Source organism: Anabrus simplex, chromosome 7, assembly GCF_040414725.1.
Source record: "Anabrus simplex isolate iqAnaSimp1 chromosome 7, ASM4041472v1, whole genome shotgun sequence".
In the NCBI taxonomy this organism is placed as follows: Eukaryota; Metazoa; Arthropoda; class Insecta; order Orthoptera; family Tettigoniidae; genus Anabrus; species Anabrus simplex.
This window is the reverse complement of record NC_090271.1, coordinates 224,979,076-224,998,925: the sequence shown is the minus strand read 5'-3', so window position 1 is coordinate 224,998,925 and position 19,850 is coordinate 224,979,076. Positions and strand designations below refer to the sequence as shown.

At 36.7% G+C, this 19,850-nt stretch overlaps 1 protein-coding gene across 1 annotated transcript in view; it reads left to right on the top strand.

The window, feature by feature from the left end:
* RyR (Ryanodine receptor) overlaps positions 1 to 19,850 on the top strand; it is a 623,761-nt gene that overhangs the window by 201,984 nt on the left and 401,927 nt on the right. Inside the window, exons 9-12 of the mRNA XM_067151578.2 lie at positions 4,652 to 4,745; positions 8,745 to 8,927; positions 9,065 to 9,236; positions 13,015 to 13,184. Coding sequence (XP_067007679.2) covers positions 4,652 to 4,745; positions 8,745 to 8,927; positions 9,065 to 9,236; positions 13,015 to 13,184 — 619 coding nt within the window. The remainder of the gene's footprint in view (positions 1 to 4,651; positions 4,746 to 8,744; positions 8,928 to 9,064; positions 9,237 to 13,014; positions 13,185 to 19,850) is intronic.

Here is a 19,850-nt window from a genome sequence, read left to right as displayed (position 1 = left end):
TACTGAATACAGCTATCTTTTATTATCTGTAGGCTTATATGGCAGTAAATAACGTTTTATCTACGGACATGACCACATAACTTGAAAGTTGCTTCATCATTTCAAATTTTTTAGAAAGCAAAGAGTCTTTAGTGCAACATTACCAATTAGTAAACCAAACATTCAAAAGAAAAGCACAAACATCAAGAAGAAAACAAGCACAATACTTACCGAAAGGCAGTAGCATAAAATATGAAGCGTGGAAGGCAAAGCGAAAATTAAAAAAGCCAGGATCTTACATAACTTTGACAGGTTGCCAGGTAAATACTGCTAGCTACTAAATGACACACCAGATAAATTTGAAATGAAGAAAATTTACTAAGCAAATGTAATTTGAAAATGGTATAAAATAAGAACAAAGCTAGACGAGGAAAACAGTATTTTAAAATAAGGTAGAAATTAAGGAAAAATGAAGCTCACATAAACATAGGCTTCCGCCGAAATTAAGGTTTGAAAATTCATTAATAACTCATTACCTTACATACAGAAAATAATATTATTTAAAGATTGGTTGCAACCGATATGCGGGCCCGCGATATAAAAACACTTTAAAACTGAAATTTGCTACACTACAAAATTCTAAGTTACAAGACGCACATAAGGACACACGAAAAAGAAGAAAATTTAGTGGCTCCAACCGCGAATAAACATTACACAAAAAAACGAGCTAGATGAAAACACAATAAAATACTAGTGCACAGCAATCCGAACAAAATGAAGTATATTAAAGGAAATTTACAATTAACGGTGCACTCATAAAAATAATAAAGGACACCGAAAACCAAACAGAAGCTACCCGTTACCGACGCGAAGCCAAGATCCCCTAATAATCATCAAAGCCACCCAAAATATTAACGTATCATCAGATAAGATAAGAAGGGGTGACATGACGTAATAAAGACAAAAGCAAGGAACCCAAACAATGGGAGAAAAGATAATAAGACAACGAAAGAAAAGTCCCATAATTAAACTTAATTTCGACCAGCAAATTTCAATTTTAAGATTTTAAGTTATTAAAATAATAATAATAATAATTATCATTTATCCAAGAGGTGATAGTGCCAGTTTACATTAGCCTTACTTAATTAAATCACCAGCGATTTACATACTTTAGAACAGAGGGGGCCGTGGAATGCGCTACAATGCGAATATGAGGTGTCATTAATGGAGGCCCGTAACAATGCGATAATCATTACGTACAGATAACAGCCACGAAGGCAATAGGACAAAATTAGACAGCAATATCAACCAAACAGGACAACACTAAGGGAGAAAACACGCACCGAAATGAATTACCAAAAAAAATAAAAGTAATAATAATAATAATAATAATAATAATAATCGCCATCATAATGAATATCAAGAAACACAGTTGGCAAAAATGCACCCCGACAAAAACGTAAGATAAAATCACTTACACAAAATATCACCTCATAGATGCATAACTAGCGATCCTCGAGCTCCCTACATTACATTAAATTTTCTTTTTCAAATGCATTCACTTCAAATATATATCAGATTTTGCTTACAAGGTTAACCAATACCAAAATAGTCGTTTATAATGTTGCTCATGTCCAAGATGAAATTACTCACATAGGTGCCTGAACGACTGGGATCCCTTCAATAAATTATAATTTTCAGTACTTACTTGGAGTAAAGATATCCAAACTTACAAGACACTTGAAACTTTAAATTCCGATAACGGATAACTCACTGCACCAAGATTACATGTTACATTAAGAACAAAAAAGGGTTGGAGCACACTGGATAACTTTGAAGGGATAATAGGGCCTAGCCCTCACATTACTCCTTAACCGATGGAGTCAAGCTCCATTATAATAGCTTTCCTTTTTCGCCAAGCCGTCTGCTTGGGAACTCCATACAACACAGCCATCTTGGAGAGTAACGGCAAGCTGACTACAGCCGATTACTGAGCTCACACCGAGCTACCCGAGAGGCAGTCCCATAATTCAATGCGTGCACCGCGAAAATGCGCAGAAGTTACAAATGATAATTCGGCGCACTACAGAATTCAGTCAAATGCCTGACAATAATGGATAGATAACTTGAATTAAATTGGTCTGGTAACTTCCACAGTTAGGAAACAGTTCCAACAATGACCGATAATACAGATAACGGCTGGATACACAAGTCGACATGACAGATGAATAAATAAGTACACTTAGATGCTTTGATGTAATAATTCAGTTATGTCCTGTAAATATTAGTTCCCATTTTCACATTACATTTAGGCACACCACCAATGGAGGTGAGCTGTATGTACCTATTTAACCACATACCACGACCTCTTCTCACATCTGAAATAGCTCTCTTAGATCTGAAACCTATAGTGCAGATCATTTTCTAAGAGACTGGGCACATGGACAACAACAAAACATGATGAAAGCAGAATCCAAGCAGCCGAGATGAAATTCCTTAGAGGAATAATTGGGAAGATACTAAGGAATAAGATCAGAAATGTAGAAAACAGAGAGAGAATCAGATTCCCTAAACTGCAAGACAAGATAGAGACCAGTAAGCCGAAATGGTATGGACATATGATGAAAATTGAAGAAGACAGAGTTCCAAAGTGAGGATTTACAGAGAAAATAATAGGAAGAAGACAACAGGGAAAGCCCAGTAGGAGGTGGATGGATGCAGTGAAGGAGAGTATAGAAAAGAGAGGAGTAAAGCCCCATTCACAATGCAAACGTAACGTAACGTAAACTTAAAATTAACGTTAACTTAGAAGTTAGCGGCCATCTTATCTAATGGAACCATTCACAATGCGCCGACGTAAACTTAACTGCGAGTCCGTAAAATTAAGGGATTGCAAACTCCAAGCTCTTGCGGTTAATTTTACGTTAACTTTAAGAACCAGCCAATCCGAGCAGAGGTAAACATTGTGTGTTGTGCACGATATAATGACGTCTTTCGACAAAACGCTTGTACTTCTCTTTCAAAATTATCTTTGTGTGTATGTATGATAGAAGGAAAAAGAATTACAAATACGCTGTACCGAAAAAGTAATAGGTGGAAATAAATATCTTGTAGCAATGAAATCTGACGGTAAATGGGGGGAGACAAGCTCGCAGCTCTGGCGAACGGACGAGACAATCCCTGTCATAAATAAAACAGTAGCCTATCCCTGTATATTTCTTAACGTTATGACGCACTACTAGTTTACGAAAACGATATCATCCAAACAAATAGATCCAAACATCTCATCGGAGTGTGATAGATAGGGGCATAGATGTCGGTAAAGGAGACCTTACATTTCTTTTTATTCGAAAAGGGGAAGCGAATCGTAAGAAAGGCAAACAGTTCAGGTTTCATCCGCATGTCCAAAACGAACTGATGAGGGTCATTTCTTACAGTAGATTACCGAAATCGCCCTGAGATAACCTTCTTTGATTCAAGGGATGAACCCATTTTCTGCACCGTTGTTTAGATCGCCTTTTCAGGTACCGTAGGCCTACACAGCTCCCAGGAGCAAAGCAATATATGTTTGAAGTAATATGAATTCCGCTACCACGTTGTTTGATTCCATCGAGGTATTGAAATATAAAACTGCGAGATAGCCCAAAACCCGACTTCCGTGCTAAATAACATGGCAGTGTTTTGATTGGCTGCTGTATACTCTTTACGTTAATGTTACGTTCCTCCATTGTGAATACCGCAAATTTTACGTTAATTTTACGGTTACGTTACGTCGTTAAGTTTACGGTTACGTTTGCATTGTGAATGAGGCTTAAGAGTAGAAGAAATATTCGAGAAGGAGGGGAGATGTGGAGGGATGACAATTGTGGAGGTCCTTGATTCACAACCTGACCCAGAAGATTGGAAATGGGAAATGAAGAAGAAGAAGAAGAAGAAGAAGAAGAAGAAGAAGATGATGATGATGATGATGTATGGTAATACTGTACTTTTCAGAAATACGTTAACATTTCACTCTAAGCAGCAAAAAGCCATGACACATCATTTATCATCTTTTAGAATGATTCAATTTTAAAGAGACTATGATATGTGGGAAGAGGGTAGTGATTTACTTTCTAAAATCATTTGAAGTGATGAATGTAGAGTATGATTTCATGTATATTTGTCAATCTGTAGCATGAAAGCAAATAATAAAAACACATTTTACCTAGTCTCTTATATAGGCTATGTGATCTCACTATCATATTGTTCAAGTCTTGGTCTGCTTGTTGTAAGTACTACATATCTTATTTAGGGTTATTAGTCCCTTGACATTCCAAGAATTTTGAATTAAAGAATCCTTATCATAATGATCAGTACAATCCAGCTTAAAATTCTGCTGCTGGTTATCTTCAAGACAAGATAGAGACCAGTAAGCCGAAATGGTATGGACTAACTTGAAAATAGTGGTCATGAATCATATTTCAAATTATATGAAGCTTCTTAAAATGTATGCTCCAAATCTCTTGTGACCTTTGTGTATTATAATTTTGTGTTTAGAAGGTTTAAACAATTTTACACCTTTCCACTTTTCCTTTCCTTATAGCTGAAGTGATTTCCTAAAATATCTTCTATATATGCTTCCTATTTTTTTTCTGTCAGTTTAGTAATGATAGTGCTATTTGTTTTTCACCAGGTTATGTGTTTGGTGGCGATGTTTTGAGGTTCTTCCATGGAGGAGATGAATGTCTTACTATACCTTCAACCTGGAGTGACCAACCGGGACAAAAGTGAGGAATTTTCTTTTTAAAAATGAAATATTGGTACATTGCAGGCCTACTATTCTTAACTCCTGCAAATAAGTTTCCATTTAGCTACACATCATCTTCATTTCCTGAGACTTCACCTGTAAATTGTAAAGAATTTCTTACTTCATTGGTAGGTAAGTGGCATTTCCAGGTGCCCGATAATGCTTGGATAGCATATGCATATGTAAAAAGGAAAAGGAGGACAATTGCCATAATGAATTTTGGACCAATGTGCAACAAAAAGCTACATGTTTACCACTGCACATTACACACAATGCAAGTTCTATCAGCCGTCAAACAAATGGCCATCATTACTGATTGTTGCTGGTTACTGCTGGTTACTGTTGATTGCATACAGTTGTTTCTGTTTATATATCGGTACCAATAGTTGGATGAAATCAATAATACTGGACTCAACATTAACATACTATAATACAGTATTTAACCCTTTGTTGCACTGGAAATACATAAGTCAACATTAGTCAATCTTTGCACACCACATCAGTACACAGACAATACTGCGAGTGACAGCGCTAAAGCACATAATGGTTTTTATGATTATTTATTTAAAGCTTTCATTCTCCACTCTAGAAGGGTGGGGCAACCCAACTAGAGTGTGACACCCTCTCTCCGGCCAGATCTTTAGCAAATCTTATACATGTTTTTTATAGCTGTAAAAGCCAAGGAGTACTTATACAGAGGAAACACACATGCTGGAACTTTGCAATGTTTGTTACAACAGTTTCTACTCCAGGTTTTAGCACTACATATTGTGGTGGGTTAGCTGCCATGCTGATTCCAAGGTGTGAGGAGCAATTTAGCCTTGTCCCACCCACAAGTTACATCACCAAATAATTGGCTTTCACCCCCTGCCTGTGCAACCAATCACTTAGGACAAAACTAGGAGCAGAAGGTGGTCCTCTCTCTGACATTACTGGGAGGCCTTGGGTCACTAGCCCAGAAGGTTCGGCACTGACTGTTCTGGACGTATCCACCCTCTGGAGCATTCTGGAGACCTTCCACTCTTGGTAAACATCTCGGCTGCTAGGCCCAGCCCATGTAAGGTAGTTAGGCAGTTAGTCAGTGCTATTATAGAGTTGACTTTTGTGAGTACAGGGGAGTATTGTCTAGTGAGTGTTCTGTTGACTGTCATGGAGTGCTGTGTGGAGTACTGAGTACTGTGTGTGTACTGCCGTGAAGTACTGCATTGAACACTGTATAGTCTGAGAGTGTGTTTTCAGTTGAATATGTGCAGTGCAGAGTTGAGTTGAATTGGCAGACTATTCCAGTTATGAAGTGTGTTCAGTTATGTTCTGCCGTGGAGCTGAGTCTGTCTTCAGTGAAGTCAGGAATGCCTATTGTGTCATGTCAGTGCAGAGTCTACAGAGACTGTTGGAGCGTTCAACTGATGAATGAGTGCCATTGACTTGTGTGACAGACAGTGCAGGATGTGCATAATTGGAAACTGTGTAGCATATAACTGGAACTAATGTAATTATGTTAAGCTGCAGACTGCCGTGGCATGACAGGAAATTTGGCCGGCGGTCCAAACAGATCACTCTGATGCTTAACATGTTAAGTACTTTTTAAAGAAATTTTCCTGTAAAAAAAAGTATCAGAGTAAGAAAAAGACAGGTTCATTATACTGTATAGGTAGTATCACAGTTGTGAACATACATTTAAAATATTCATTTAAAAAATTTCACAGAACTTTTTAAAAACACAAACTTACTGTACATACACAAAAACTCTATGCCATCAAAAAGTCCACCCACCCTAATTTTAGGAGAGAAATTTTAAAAACAAAGGAAAATTGGCTTTAATTTGTTTTATTTACAAGGAACATTTTTATGATAGGACCATGGCAGTCCCTATTCATACCTGGTAACATTCTCACTGCCAACTATTCTCTTGGAATGCTCGTACATTATTTTGATCACAATAGTAGTTTTTTATTTTTAAAATTTTTTTAAATACTGATATTTGTTCATGACATCGATCTCTGTAGATCTTTTGCCACTACTTGCACCATATGATATGAACTTGCATGTAATTGTAATTGCGGAAGTGTAGAGTGTTGAATGTGAGGAAAGGAACATTAAGGATGACACAAACACCCAGTCCCCAGGCCAGGGATGTTAATCATTTACAATTAAAAACCCCTGACCCGGCTGGGAATCGAACCCGAGGCCGCCGGTTGACAGGCGGACGCGTTGCCCTCTACACCGTGGGGCTGGACACAATAGCAGAATTTCCTGTCAGGCCACAGTGGTCCACAGGGACCACTGAGTAAACACTGAACTTTATGTTTCTTGGAGATCAGAGGACTGCTGTGGTCCCTGCGGAAAGTTCGGTACATCTGGGGTGGGAATAAGAATATCGAGCGGACTGCAACACAGGACCATTGGTTCCAGCAGAATTTTTTTATGGGACCATGAGATGTCCTATCCATACCTGCTAATATTTCCTCTACCATTTTGACTACCCTGTTGGAACACTTAAGACATTTTTATGATCACAGTAGCACTGCCATACACAGAAATGCCACCCTACAACAATGATCATATAAAAGCACGTGATTGCATACGACATGAAAGAACAAAACGACCTTACATAAGTGCGGATGCTGTCTTGCCAACTGTTGAAGAACAAATGACCAAAAAATAACTAATGAAAGTATTTCCTATAAATGTGTGGGAAATTTGCCCAGACCGCTATGCGGGAACCACTGGTTCAAGCAAAATATGTTTATGACTGCACCACGGCAATTCCTAGGGATGGCTACGAATATAGTCCAAAAAAAAATTTTCATTTTATTTATGGGTATTTGTATTTTTGCCCACAGTTTTGTATATTTAAGAAAAGATTAATACAAAACAATTGCATGGTCCAACAGGAAGGTCCTCAACATGTTAATTTAGTGAAAGTCATATGCCGTATAAAGATATGAACAAGAAAAGAACAACATAATAGGATGAACATACATTAATAGCAGGTCAGTTTGGGAAGAGGGAGCAACAGAAAGAAGAGACAAAGACACATGAAAACACAAAAGAACAAGGATAATTTCCACATCTTCATACCCTGCTGTTTTTGAACTGATAGGCTCTCTCCTAATCAATCCCAGTTCTTCAGCATCCATCTTTTCTCAGCCCCTGACAAGCTCATTTCTGCTTCCCAACTTCATCAGGAGGGCAGGCATCAACACTCATTGAGGCACCATCTTGACACATCTACAATCTTGATGCAGGTAGTGTAGGCTAAGAAGAAAGCTGGATAAATGTAGGAAAATGGAAGAAACATAATATAAATACAGGTGTAAGAGATTAGGAACACTAGACAAACACAAATGAGAAAAGGATTCCAAGAGGATAGTAAAAGTATTGGAAAGGAAGAAACAAATGTTAAATCAAGTCATATGTAGAGAGATCGGAACTAGAAAAGGCGCACTTAATAAGATGAACATGTGGGAAGAGGGAACAAAATGACATAAGTAGAAGAATAAACTTGAGTGTAGCTTTTAAAAGTAGGAGAGATGAAGATAAATTTGGAATTCAAGAGGACAGATTGGGGCAAATATTCATTTATAGGATGAGGAGTAAGGGATTGGAATAAATTATCAAGGAAAATGTTCAATAAATATCTTTCATTGAAAATATTTAAGAAAAAACTAGGTAAACAAATGATAGGGATTCTGCCACCTGGGAAGCAGCCCTAAATGCAGATCACTGATTGATTGATTGATTGATTGATTGATTGATTGATTGATTGATTGATTGATTGATTGATTGATTGATTGATTGATTGATTGATTGATTGATTGATTGGTTCATATACTGGGAAAACCAAACTGTTATTTTTGATCAACTCACTTCATCCAAAATGTGTTGTTAAAACTGGATAAGAAACTACAACAATTGACAGTCATGTGCGTGTGATTTATGGATCGGAAGACTTAAACCATTTATTTCTCTGTTGCAGTATTGTTGTATATGAAGGAGGTAGTGTGATGAGCCAAGCTCGATCTCTTTGGAGATTAGAATTGGCTCGAACCAAGTGGGCTGGAGGTTTCATTAACTGGTATCACCCAATGAGGATAAGACATCTCACCACTGGCCGTTATCTGGGAGTGAATGAAAATAATGAACTCTATCTTGTAAACAGGTGAGAGACTATTTTTCTTTGAACATTATCAAGGAAATTTCTGCATTCAATGGAATTTGTTTTTGATAACAGTTTAATTAGTGCAGTGATGTAATTTTGACATAATTTATGCTCTTCTTGTTTCTTCTTACCTGAAGAGAGGAAGCCACTATTGCATCTTCTACTTTCTGCTTACGTCAAGAAAAGGATGATCAGAAAGTTGTTCTGGAGGACAAAGACTTAGAAGTGATTGGTGCTCCCATCATAAAGTATGGTGACAGTACTGTGATAGTGCAACATTCAGAGACATGCCTGTGGCTGTCCTATAAGGTTAGTACTCCTAAGAAATGGAATTTTTTGATGCACTCTTTTAATTTAAAAAATGAAATGGCATATGGCAAGTCGATAAGAAGATTGTCGGCGGTATGAAAACCACACATCTTCCATTTAACATACTAGGGTAAAGTAACTTCAAAAACCCTCTCAAATTGTTATCCAACATAGAAAAATTTAACTTTGCATGTATTTATAGTATATGTCCTTTAAAGTAGTTCCTTGAATCATGATTCATACTGCTTTTCCCATAATGTATAGAGTGCTTGGACATTTCCTGGAAAACAATCTTGATTCACCTTTCAATGCTCTTCTTCAGTTCTTGTGGAACATTGCAGTTTTGAAAAATACATTATACCTTACAAAGCATGCACATTAGGTGATTTTACCAGGGAAAGAAAATAATAAATGACTTAACATACATTTTACTCTTTGCAGTATGCTGTTTTAAAAACAAACAATAGAAGAAAAGACCCTCTAGCATACAATAATCTTTACTCCTATTCAGAAAAATTCAAATTGGAGAGAAAGGGTTTTTTTTAAAATTTTAAATCTCCTACAATTTGAATGGCTCTGGTATGGAAGAGAACAGAATATCCTTAATTTAGGTTAAGTTGAGGGTGAGGAAAGGGGGATAGGAAAGAGTATATATTTCCTTAAACAAATAATTTCTTCTAAAAGACAAGATTTAAGAGCTCCAAAGTAGACTAAGAGCTCCTTATTGAATCAATTTATCTCTCTGGTCCAGGCTGAATAGCTCAGATGGTAGAGTGTTGGCTTTCTAAGTTCAAGTTGGCAGGTTTGATCCCAGCTCAATCTAGTGGTATTTGAAGATGTTCAAATATGTCAGCCTTGTGTCAGTAAATTTATTGCTACATAAAAGAAACGAACTCCTGCAGAACAAAATTATGACTTCTCTGAAAATGATAAAAGTATATAGCAGGACATAAAACGAATAGTATTATTATTATCTCTCTGGTTATCTGTAAATAATAAGCAGTTTACAGTAGTGATAATTGGGAATAAATAGCTGAAAAATTTTGATGAATGACTCCTTATACAATCTGATGGTCCTTAGGAGAATAGTAAATTTTAGAATTGTCTGTCTTCCTAAATAATAAATTTTCTTGTAGACATGATATAGGCTGTTGGGCTTATGCCATGTCAAGACAATAAGGTGAAGCTTCTAAAGCCTTTCTCGAGGACAGTCATGATTTTCTTCTGATGACACAGAGCTTATTTTCTTGACACGGCATAAGCCCAAAAGCCTATATCATGTGTGTAAGTAAGGACCGTGAAAGCATCAATGACAACAATAAATTTTCTTATTTCTGTAAGTTTTTCCAAGACCTTCTATGAGATAAAATGATGTGTGGCTAGGTAGGCCTACCACGTGCAGTTGGTATCATTGCTACTACTGCTATAGCAGCAGAATCAGCATTTTCAAACAGTAGCATCTTGTTGTACTGTTAAGATAGTAGCATGAAGTTACTATGAACTTCAGCTTAAAGTTTTGTTATGAATGTACAGAGTATCATATATGAAGGAAAATATTGATAAATAAAATAACTATTAGTGCATTTAATGGTGAAAATCTTTAAGAAATTTATAGAAAAAGGCAATTTCTTAAAAACAAATCATGTATCTATGAGACAATAATCATCTATTTAAATTGAAGCTTTTATAGAGTAAATCATGTTAAAGGACTTTCTAACAGATTTTTTTTGTGTTAGTTTATCACCCTGATGTTCCTTTCAGTGTTTGGTTTTTTTTTTTTTTTTTTTTAATCTGAAAACCATGCTGCTTAAGTCCATTATGTGTTACTTTCATTAGCAAAAATGGCTACCCTTGTTGTCACAGTATATCCACTGCTTCCCTGAACATACCAACTCAGCTTGGCATAACAAGCTCATAACTGGCTAATTCATTTCTTTGACTTTCACCTTATATTCCAAGAAATTCATCAAGACTTGATTCAATTAACTGTTAGCTTGCAGTCGGAAGATAGTGGGTTTGAACTCCACTGTCAGCAGTCCTGAAGATGGTTTTCATGATTTCCCATTTCCTCACCAGGCAAATGCTGAGAATGTACCCTAATTAAGGCCATAGTCGCCTCTTTCTCACTCACTCACTCACTCACTCACTCACTCACTCACTCACTCAATCAATCAATCAATCAATCAATCAATCAATCAATCAATCAATCAATCAATCAATCAATTGATCAGTCAATCAATCAATCAGTCAGGCAATCAATCAACCATTACTGATCTAGGGTAGTCGCCCAGGTGGCAGATTCCCTATCTGTTGTTTCCCTAGCCTTTTCTTAAATGATTGCAAAGAAATTGGAAATTTATTGAACATCTCCCTTGGTAACTTATTCCAATCTCTAACTCCCCTTCCTATAAACAAATATTTGCCCCAATTTGTCCTCTTGAATTCCAACTATATCTTCATATTGTAATCTTTCCTACTTTTAAAGACACCACTCAAACTTATTTGTCTACTGATGTCATTCCACGCCATCTCTCCACTGACAGCTCGGAACATACATGAGAGTGATGGCTTGTAACATACCACTTAGTCGAGCAGCTCATTTCCTTTCTCTCAAGTCTTCCCAGCCCAAACTTTGTAACATTTTTGTAACGCTACTCTTTTGTCGGAAATCACCCAGAACAAATCGAGCTGCTTTTTCTTTGCATTATTTTCCAGTTCATGAATCAAGTAATCCTGGTGAGGGTCCCATACACTGGAATCATACTTTAGTTGGGGTCTTACCAGAGACTTATATGATTTCTCCTTTACATCCTTACTACACCCCCTAAATACTCTCATAAGCATGTGCAGAAATCTGTACCCTTTAATTACAATCATATTTATGTGATTCCCCCAGTGAAGATCTTTCCTTATATTAACACCTAGGTACTTACAATGATCCCCAAAAGGAACTTTCACCCCATCAACGCAGTAATTAAAACTGAGAGGACTTTTCCTATTTGTGAAACACACAACCTGACTTTTAACCCTGTTTATCATCATACCATTGCCTGCTGTCCATCTCACAATATTATCAAGGTTATTTTGCAGTTTCTCACAAACTTGTAACTTATTTATTACTCTGTACAGAATAACATAATCTGCAAAAGCCTCATCTCTGATTCCACTTCTTTACTCATTTCATTGATATATATATATAAAGGTCCAATAATACTGCCTTGAGGAATTCCCCTCTTAATTATTACAGGGCCAGATAAAGCTTCTCCTTCTCTAATTCTCTGAGTTCTATTTTCTAGAAATAGCCACCCATTCAGTCACTCTTTTGTCTAGTCCAATTGCACTCATTTTTGCCAGTAGTCTCTCATGATCCACCCTGTCAAATGTTTTAAACAGGTCAATCGCGATACAGTCCATTGATCTCCTGAATCCAAGATATCTGCTATATCTTGCTGGAATCTTACAAGTTGAGCTTCAGTGGAATAACCTTTCTTATCCCATTGTACAACATAAGAACGTCTGTGTCAATGAGATGTTAGAGAAATAGAAAAAAGTCAGATATTCCTGTCTTGTGAGGTCTATTACATGCAGAGGCACTCTCCCTGAAATTGATATGAAAATTACTTTTTCGTTTTAAAATTATACATATTTTTAGAATCTTTTGCTAGCTTTTTTTCTTTTTGATAGAAAAGAAATGTGTTAGAGATTACCTGTCATATGTAATTTCTCAATTAGAAGAAGCCAAATAACTTAATTTTGTAATTATGTAATTTCTTTTCAGTCTTACGAGACTAAGAAGAAAGGTGTTGGTAAAGTTGAAGAGAAACAGGCTGTGCTACATGAAGAGGGGAAAATGGATGATGGATTAGATTTCAGTCGTAGTCAAGAAGAAGAATCTAGAACAGCAAGAGTCATCCGAAAGTGTAGTTCTCTGTTCACAAAGTTTATTGTGTAAGTACTGTTTCCACTGTCTGAATATATCAGAATGGGAATTAATTTAATAAATAAGTTGAATATATGAGAAAAAAATGAGCTTTGTAAAGTCATGATTTCTGAAGCAAAACAGGCAAGCTTGTAGTTTCACATGACTTTTAATGTTATGATCATAAGCCATAAAATCTACAGTTGCATAGTTCATAAGATAGTACTTTGATTCACTTTTGTTATTGAAGAGTGTATATCATTTTTGAAAACATGTGGAAGAAGGAACTGTTAGGGTCTTCAGAAAGTAATGAACAAAATGCTTCATTACTTGAGGAAAAAAATTATTTTAAAAGTGGTAAGAAAATGCAAATTAAAAACAGACTAGACACAAAGGTGTAAAGCGGAAAATAAAATTGTTAAGTAAGGTGAGATCATTTCAGTTTAAGTGCATCATAAAGTAAATATCATACGCTTATGCAGGCCTAATAGCAATAACAATACTAATAATGGAAAAGGGTGTGCCCAAGAATTCAAGAAAAATCAAATTATTCCACTAACAGTTTTGCTCAAAAGTATACAGTAAAATATGTATGTACAGTCCTCAGCCTGAGACTGATTGGAACCTCAGCATCTCCACCATCAGCTGTCATAACTAGCCTAAGTGTCACTGAAAATACGTAATAGGGAAATGAGGAGTAAGTTAGTGTACCATTGCTTTCCTCACTGGTCCAGGGGATGCTATTACATATGAGTTTGCCAAACAACCAAGGGTTTTATTATCCATTGACAGTGATTGATAGCCCATGCTCAACAACAGACAAGTTTCATCAACAATGGTATCTGTCTGTCCTCGAATTCCACACCTAAGCTTGTTAATTACAATAGTCTTTCATGATATCAAAACTATGAGCCAATGTATATCAGCCATTTGTATTAAAATTTGAAGGAAATAATTTCCAATAGATGTCATCGTGGAATTCTCTTTTAACACTACGTGTTCTCTCATTCTTACTTATAGTATTCCTTTAATTTATTTTCGGATATTCCTCTCCTCATTAAATTGCAACATCATTTCAAATAATATCCCTGAAAAACTATCTAGTCTTGAGAGAAGATTGCCAGGCAAAATACATACACAATGCTGCCATAAATCATGTAAGAGAAAAACAATAACTTAGCATAGCAACTAATATTCTTTAAATCACTATAACAATGAATTATTGTTGAACAGTATCCTCCTTATTCAATACCTTACGGTTAATGAGAATTTAAAAACCTTAAATTCCACGTTCATCACTTGTCGTGATATCCTCTTTCCCAAATGAATAACATTGTACACTGAAGATGTTCAACCACGACCTTATAAGACATAAACTTTTTCTTAACCCTCGGGATGTTGCGCGAGGCAGTGCAACATCAGTCATCATGTGCAGTAGAAAAGATTGCGCAAGAATTCCATATCATTTTTGTATTTCAATTTGCTATTTATTTTTGTTATGTTGCTATATTTTTTGTTTACTCTCTATTTTCATCATTAAAAATACAAATATTATTTATTTACATTTAAATAGTGCTTTAAGTAATACAATAACTAATGTTATGTTCTACTTAACACACACATCAAAAAACAGTGAAATAGGAAGAACATAGATTCACAGAATTCACAAAAGTAAACTGATAAAAAAAAAAAAGTGTAGTACATTGTACAAGTAATTTACAACTATCAGTAAAAATATGTAAGAAAACAAAGTCTCAGCAATATAAATAAAGTATGCAGTCCAATGGTAAGAGTAAGGCTATAATAGATAGAAGGGTAACAGCAATTAGAGATTTACTGTTCACTAAAGACAATTTATTTATCATTCTTCATTATATTCGTGAGCTGACTGTAGCCTTAGATAATAAAACTGTCATCCTCATTTTCTTCATCTTCATCTGCTGTCCCCATACTGCAGGCTTGACAGGTAAAGACAGTGTGCTCCTGGCATATGTGCAGAGACCAGGTAGCACATGAAGGCATTTCTCCCAGGGTTTTGATTATTCCTCTCAGGCCTTTCTTCTTCTCTTCCTGTCCCAAGAATATCCCGTAGTCTCAGCTAAATTTGTTGGGGATTATTTTAAAGAAAGAAGCGATACTGCAAGTAATCTTGGCATAGCTCAGTTGCTGGTGTCTTAAAAAATGAACGACGGTTTATGTCAACTTTGTTCTGTAGTATTATGAAACTGTTGACGCTACCTACATTGAGGAGAGTGTAAAACAGTGTCAGAGTACATCGTCTGCTCGTTCATGACAATGTAAAAGATGCTTTCAGTAAAGTCAATATTTCAGGTTTCTCTGCCTCACCCAATTCTTCATCAATGTCATTCACTTTGTAGGGTCCATCAGGTTGCTTCCCTGTATATACCTCCTTATTGTATGTATAGAAGGTCCTCGCATCTGCAAGTGCAAATATTTTTAAACCATATTTCACCAGCTTATTTCCTATATATTGATGAAAAGGGCATCTGCCACGGAAGGTGTCAAGCATTTCGTCCATTGTGACGTATTCACTTAGAGTAATACGACTTGCAATGTTCGACGAATTCCACCCACACCTCCCGAAGCTGTGAATTTATCAGATTTCTGACGATCTACCCTGCTTGTGAAATCGTCAAACCGCAAAGCAGTCAATAGGAATTGAAAATTTCTGAGACTCATAGTTGTGCGCAAAAGCTCAATACCTGTATCATCTCGAGCTCATGAATCTTTTAGATTTGTGCAGGACGACTTCTGTAATCCTTGATTTATTAGTTTCATTATTTGTATTGATAGTTCTTGTATATTATAGATAAGAAAGGTTCCACCTTATCAATACAAGTTTTATTTATATAAGATCCTACTTACAGTACCGGTTTTGACTTTTTATACAGTTATCCTCAGCTGTACATTAGTACCTTCACATTAGTCAAAGTTGGTTAATTTGCCTTGCCTAGTAGAAAAGTCATAATAATGGAATGTGTCCAACATTCAAATTGGGCATGTTTAAAAGTAAAAGCTGGCTATATGTACAATCTAAATATGAGTGTGGGTGTATCTTTTAGGCCTAAAATTTGTGTGGATTAACTTATTTTAAAAGTACAGGTACATAAACACTTTAAAATATATAGTACATATTAAAATATATAGTACATGTTAAAATCCATTATAATGACTAGGAACACTTCATTAAAATGAGTTTAACATCTCGCGTTTGTCGATTTTCTTATTTTTGTCCAATATAAATGGAGAATGTCTTTGCTTGTATTCATAGGCGGTGCTCTCTTGGGGTTCTGCTATATGTTAGGCTTATCCACTAGTATGATTAATAGATTCTTCAGTTATAGATGACAAGTCTAATGTGTAACCAGAGGTAGATATGTGCAGCTGCAATTGAATGTTGCCTTAAAATATTAAAATACAATATGCTTTTGTGCATAAGTGTCAATTGCAGAATGGTGGCTCTCTCGTCTGTAATTGCTGATGTATGTTACTGCTGTCGTGGTTGGGTTGTATCAGATTTGGCTGCCTGGCGTGTACTGTATTGTGTTCTCTTGGTGCTAGTGTCTGCTGGGGCAGAGGGAGAAATCTGCCCTGCAACAATCGTAGACAGAGTAACAAAGGAAGTATGCGTACGGTCGAAAAGACCGCGGCGCGACGTCCCGAGGGTTAATAACAACATTTTAACATTCATAACATTAGTCTTACTTCAGTTTTAAATGTTTGTAACTAAAATATGTAATGTCATCTCCCCTGCGACCCATGTGACCTTGCCGCGGTGGGGAGGCTTGCGTGTCCCAGTGAAGCAGATAGCCGAGCTGCAGGTGCAACCAAATCGGATGGGTATATGCTGAAAGACCAAACTAACAAATGGTTCATCAAAAGGGGATTAGCAGCCTTTTGGAAGTTGCAAGGCAGCAGTCTAGATGATTGATATGTCCTTGTAATAATACTCAACATGGCTTAGCTGTGTTGATACTGCTACACGGCTAAAAGCAACGGGAAACTACAGCCGTAACTAACTCCCGGGGACATGCAGCTCTCTCTGTATGAATGATGTACTGATGATGGCTTCCTCCTGGGTAAAATATTCTGGAGGTAAACTAGTTCCCCATTCAGATCTCCAGATGGGGACTACACGAGAGGGGGCAATCATCAGAAAGATGCATACTGACATTCTGCGAGTCGGAGCGTGGAATGTTAGAAGTTTAAATCATTGTGGTAGGTTAGAGAATTTGAAAAGGGAGATGGATAGACTAAAGTTAGGTGGAGTTGGTATAAGTGAAGTATGTTGGCAGGAAGAACAGGATTTTTGGTCAAGCGACTACAGAATTATCAACACAGAATCAAACAGGGGAAAGGCAGGAGTTGATTTGATAATGAATAAGAAAATAGGGCAGTGGGTAAGCTACTACGACCAGCATAATGAAAGAATTATTGTCGTCAAGATAGTCACCAAACCAATGTCCACCACAATAGTGCAGGTCTATATGCCTACTAGTTCAGCAGATGATGAGGAAATAGAAAGAATATATGAAGTGATAGAAGATTTAATACAATATGTAAAAGGCGATGAGAATCTAATTGTCATGGGAGACTGGAATGCAGTGGTAGGCCAAGGAAGAGAAGGTAATACAGTAAGAGAATTCAGATTGGGACAAAGGAATGAAAGAGGAAGTCGGCTGGTTGAATTCTGCACTGATCATAATTTAGTCCTTGCCAATACTTGGTTCAAACACCACAAACGGTGGCTGTATATGTAGACAAGACCTGGAGACACTGGAAGGTATCAAATAGACTTCATTATGATTAGGCAGAGATTCAGAAACCAGGTGTTGGATTGCAAAACTTTCCCAGGAGCAGACGTGGACTCTGACCACAACTTGTTGGTCATGAAATGCCATCTGAAGTTGAACAAAATTGAAGAAAGGAAAGAATGCAAGGAGATGGGATCTAGACAAGTTCAAAGAAAAGAGTGTGAGGGATTGTTTCAAGGAACATGTTGCACAAGGACTAAATTAAAAGGCTGAAGAAAACACAATAGAGGAAGAGTGGATCATCATGAAAAATGCAGTCAGTAGGACTGCTGAAGAAATGTTAGGAAGGAAGAAGAGATCAACTAAGAATCAGTGGGTAACTCAGGAGATACTAGACCTGATTAATGAATGCCGAAAATACAAGAATGCTAGAAATGAAGAGGGCAGAAAAGAATACAGGTGATTAAAGAATGAAGTGGATAGAATGTACAAGGTAGCCAAGGAAGAATGGCTGAAGGAGAAGTGCAAGGATTAAAAATGTTTATCAATTAATTTTTTGAAAACCACCTATTCAATACTTTTAAAGTCTTTAAGACTATGATACAACATTATATTAAAGTTTAAGCATATGGTACATGTTTCACCTGTCATCGCAGGCTCATCAGCCATAAGTTCTAAACTCCAAGTCAGAGCTCTGAGTGGATGCTATACTAAAACAATTCTCAAAAAATATATATTTTTTACAACAATTTGCACTGATGTACAAGAACATTGTGGTCATATTTGGAGTGAACTGGCCGATCATGTCTTAAAGTTCTAATGGGACGTCCTACTCATGTTCACATCCAATGGAGATAATGAAAAGATATCAACTCTCATAATACCCATACTGGGACGGCAAATGAAGTCAAGTGGAAATCAAAACATCTACACATTCTTTCAGCATATATAGCAGATTAACATGTACTAAAACTATACCTAAAAACTATTTTTACAACAATTCTCACTGATGTATAAGAAAATGAAATGAAATGGCGTATGGCTCTTAGTGCCGGGAGAGTCCGAGGACATGTTCGGCTCACCAGGTGCAGGTCTCTTGATTTGATTCCCGTAGGCGACCCGTGCATCGTGATGAGGATCAAATGATGATGAAGACGATGCTTACACCCAGGCCCCGTGCCAGAGAAATTAACCAATGATGGTTAAAATTCCTGACCCTGCCGGGAATCGAATCCAGGACCCCTGTGGCCAAAGGCCATCATGCTAACAACTTAGCCATGGAGCCGGACTGATGTATAAGAACATATGGTACACTTGGAAGTGAACTGGCCGATCTTGTCTTAAAGTTCCAATGGAACGTCTTACTCATGTTCACATCCAATGGTGATAATACAAAAATATCAACACTCATAATGCCGATACTGGGACGGCAATTGAAGTCTATTGGAATCACAACATCTACTCATTTCTTCTAGCATATATAGGAGATCAAACACGTTCAGCTCATATGGTTTTAGGGATAGCCAAAATCTTCTATAGATCAACATCACTTCCTTAAAGAAATGAGAATCTCTATTAAAATTTTTTTGAAATGAAGCACCGGTTAGATGGCAAGATAGTAGAGGATGCTTCATCAAGTCTCATTTAAATAACAAATTATTCCATCTTTTCTTAAACATGCAGTATGTTGTTTAGGTCGTGAAGTTTTTGAAGGTATCTGCGTGTAAGTCTGAAGAAGAGTTCAACTGGATTCTGGGTGTAAGTGTAATGGCTTGTGAAGTGTGAAGTCTGTGAAATAAACAAAAAGTGTGCAAGTGCTATATTGGGATAGTTCATTAGTGGAATGAATCTTCTTGACACTTACCCTTTAGACTTTAGGAGAGAAGTCTGGCTGTGTTGCTTGTGTGAGCTGGTCTGACA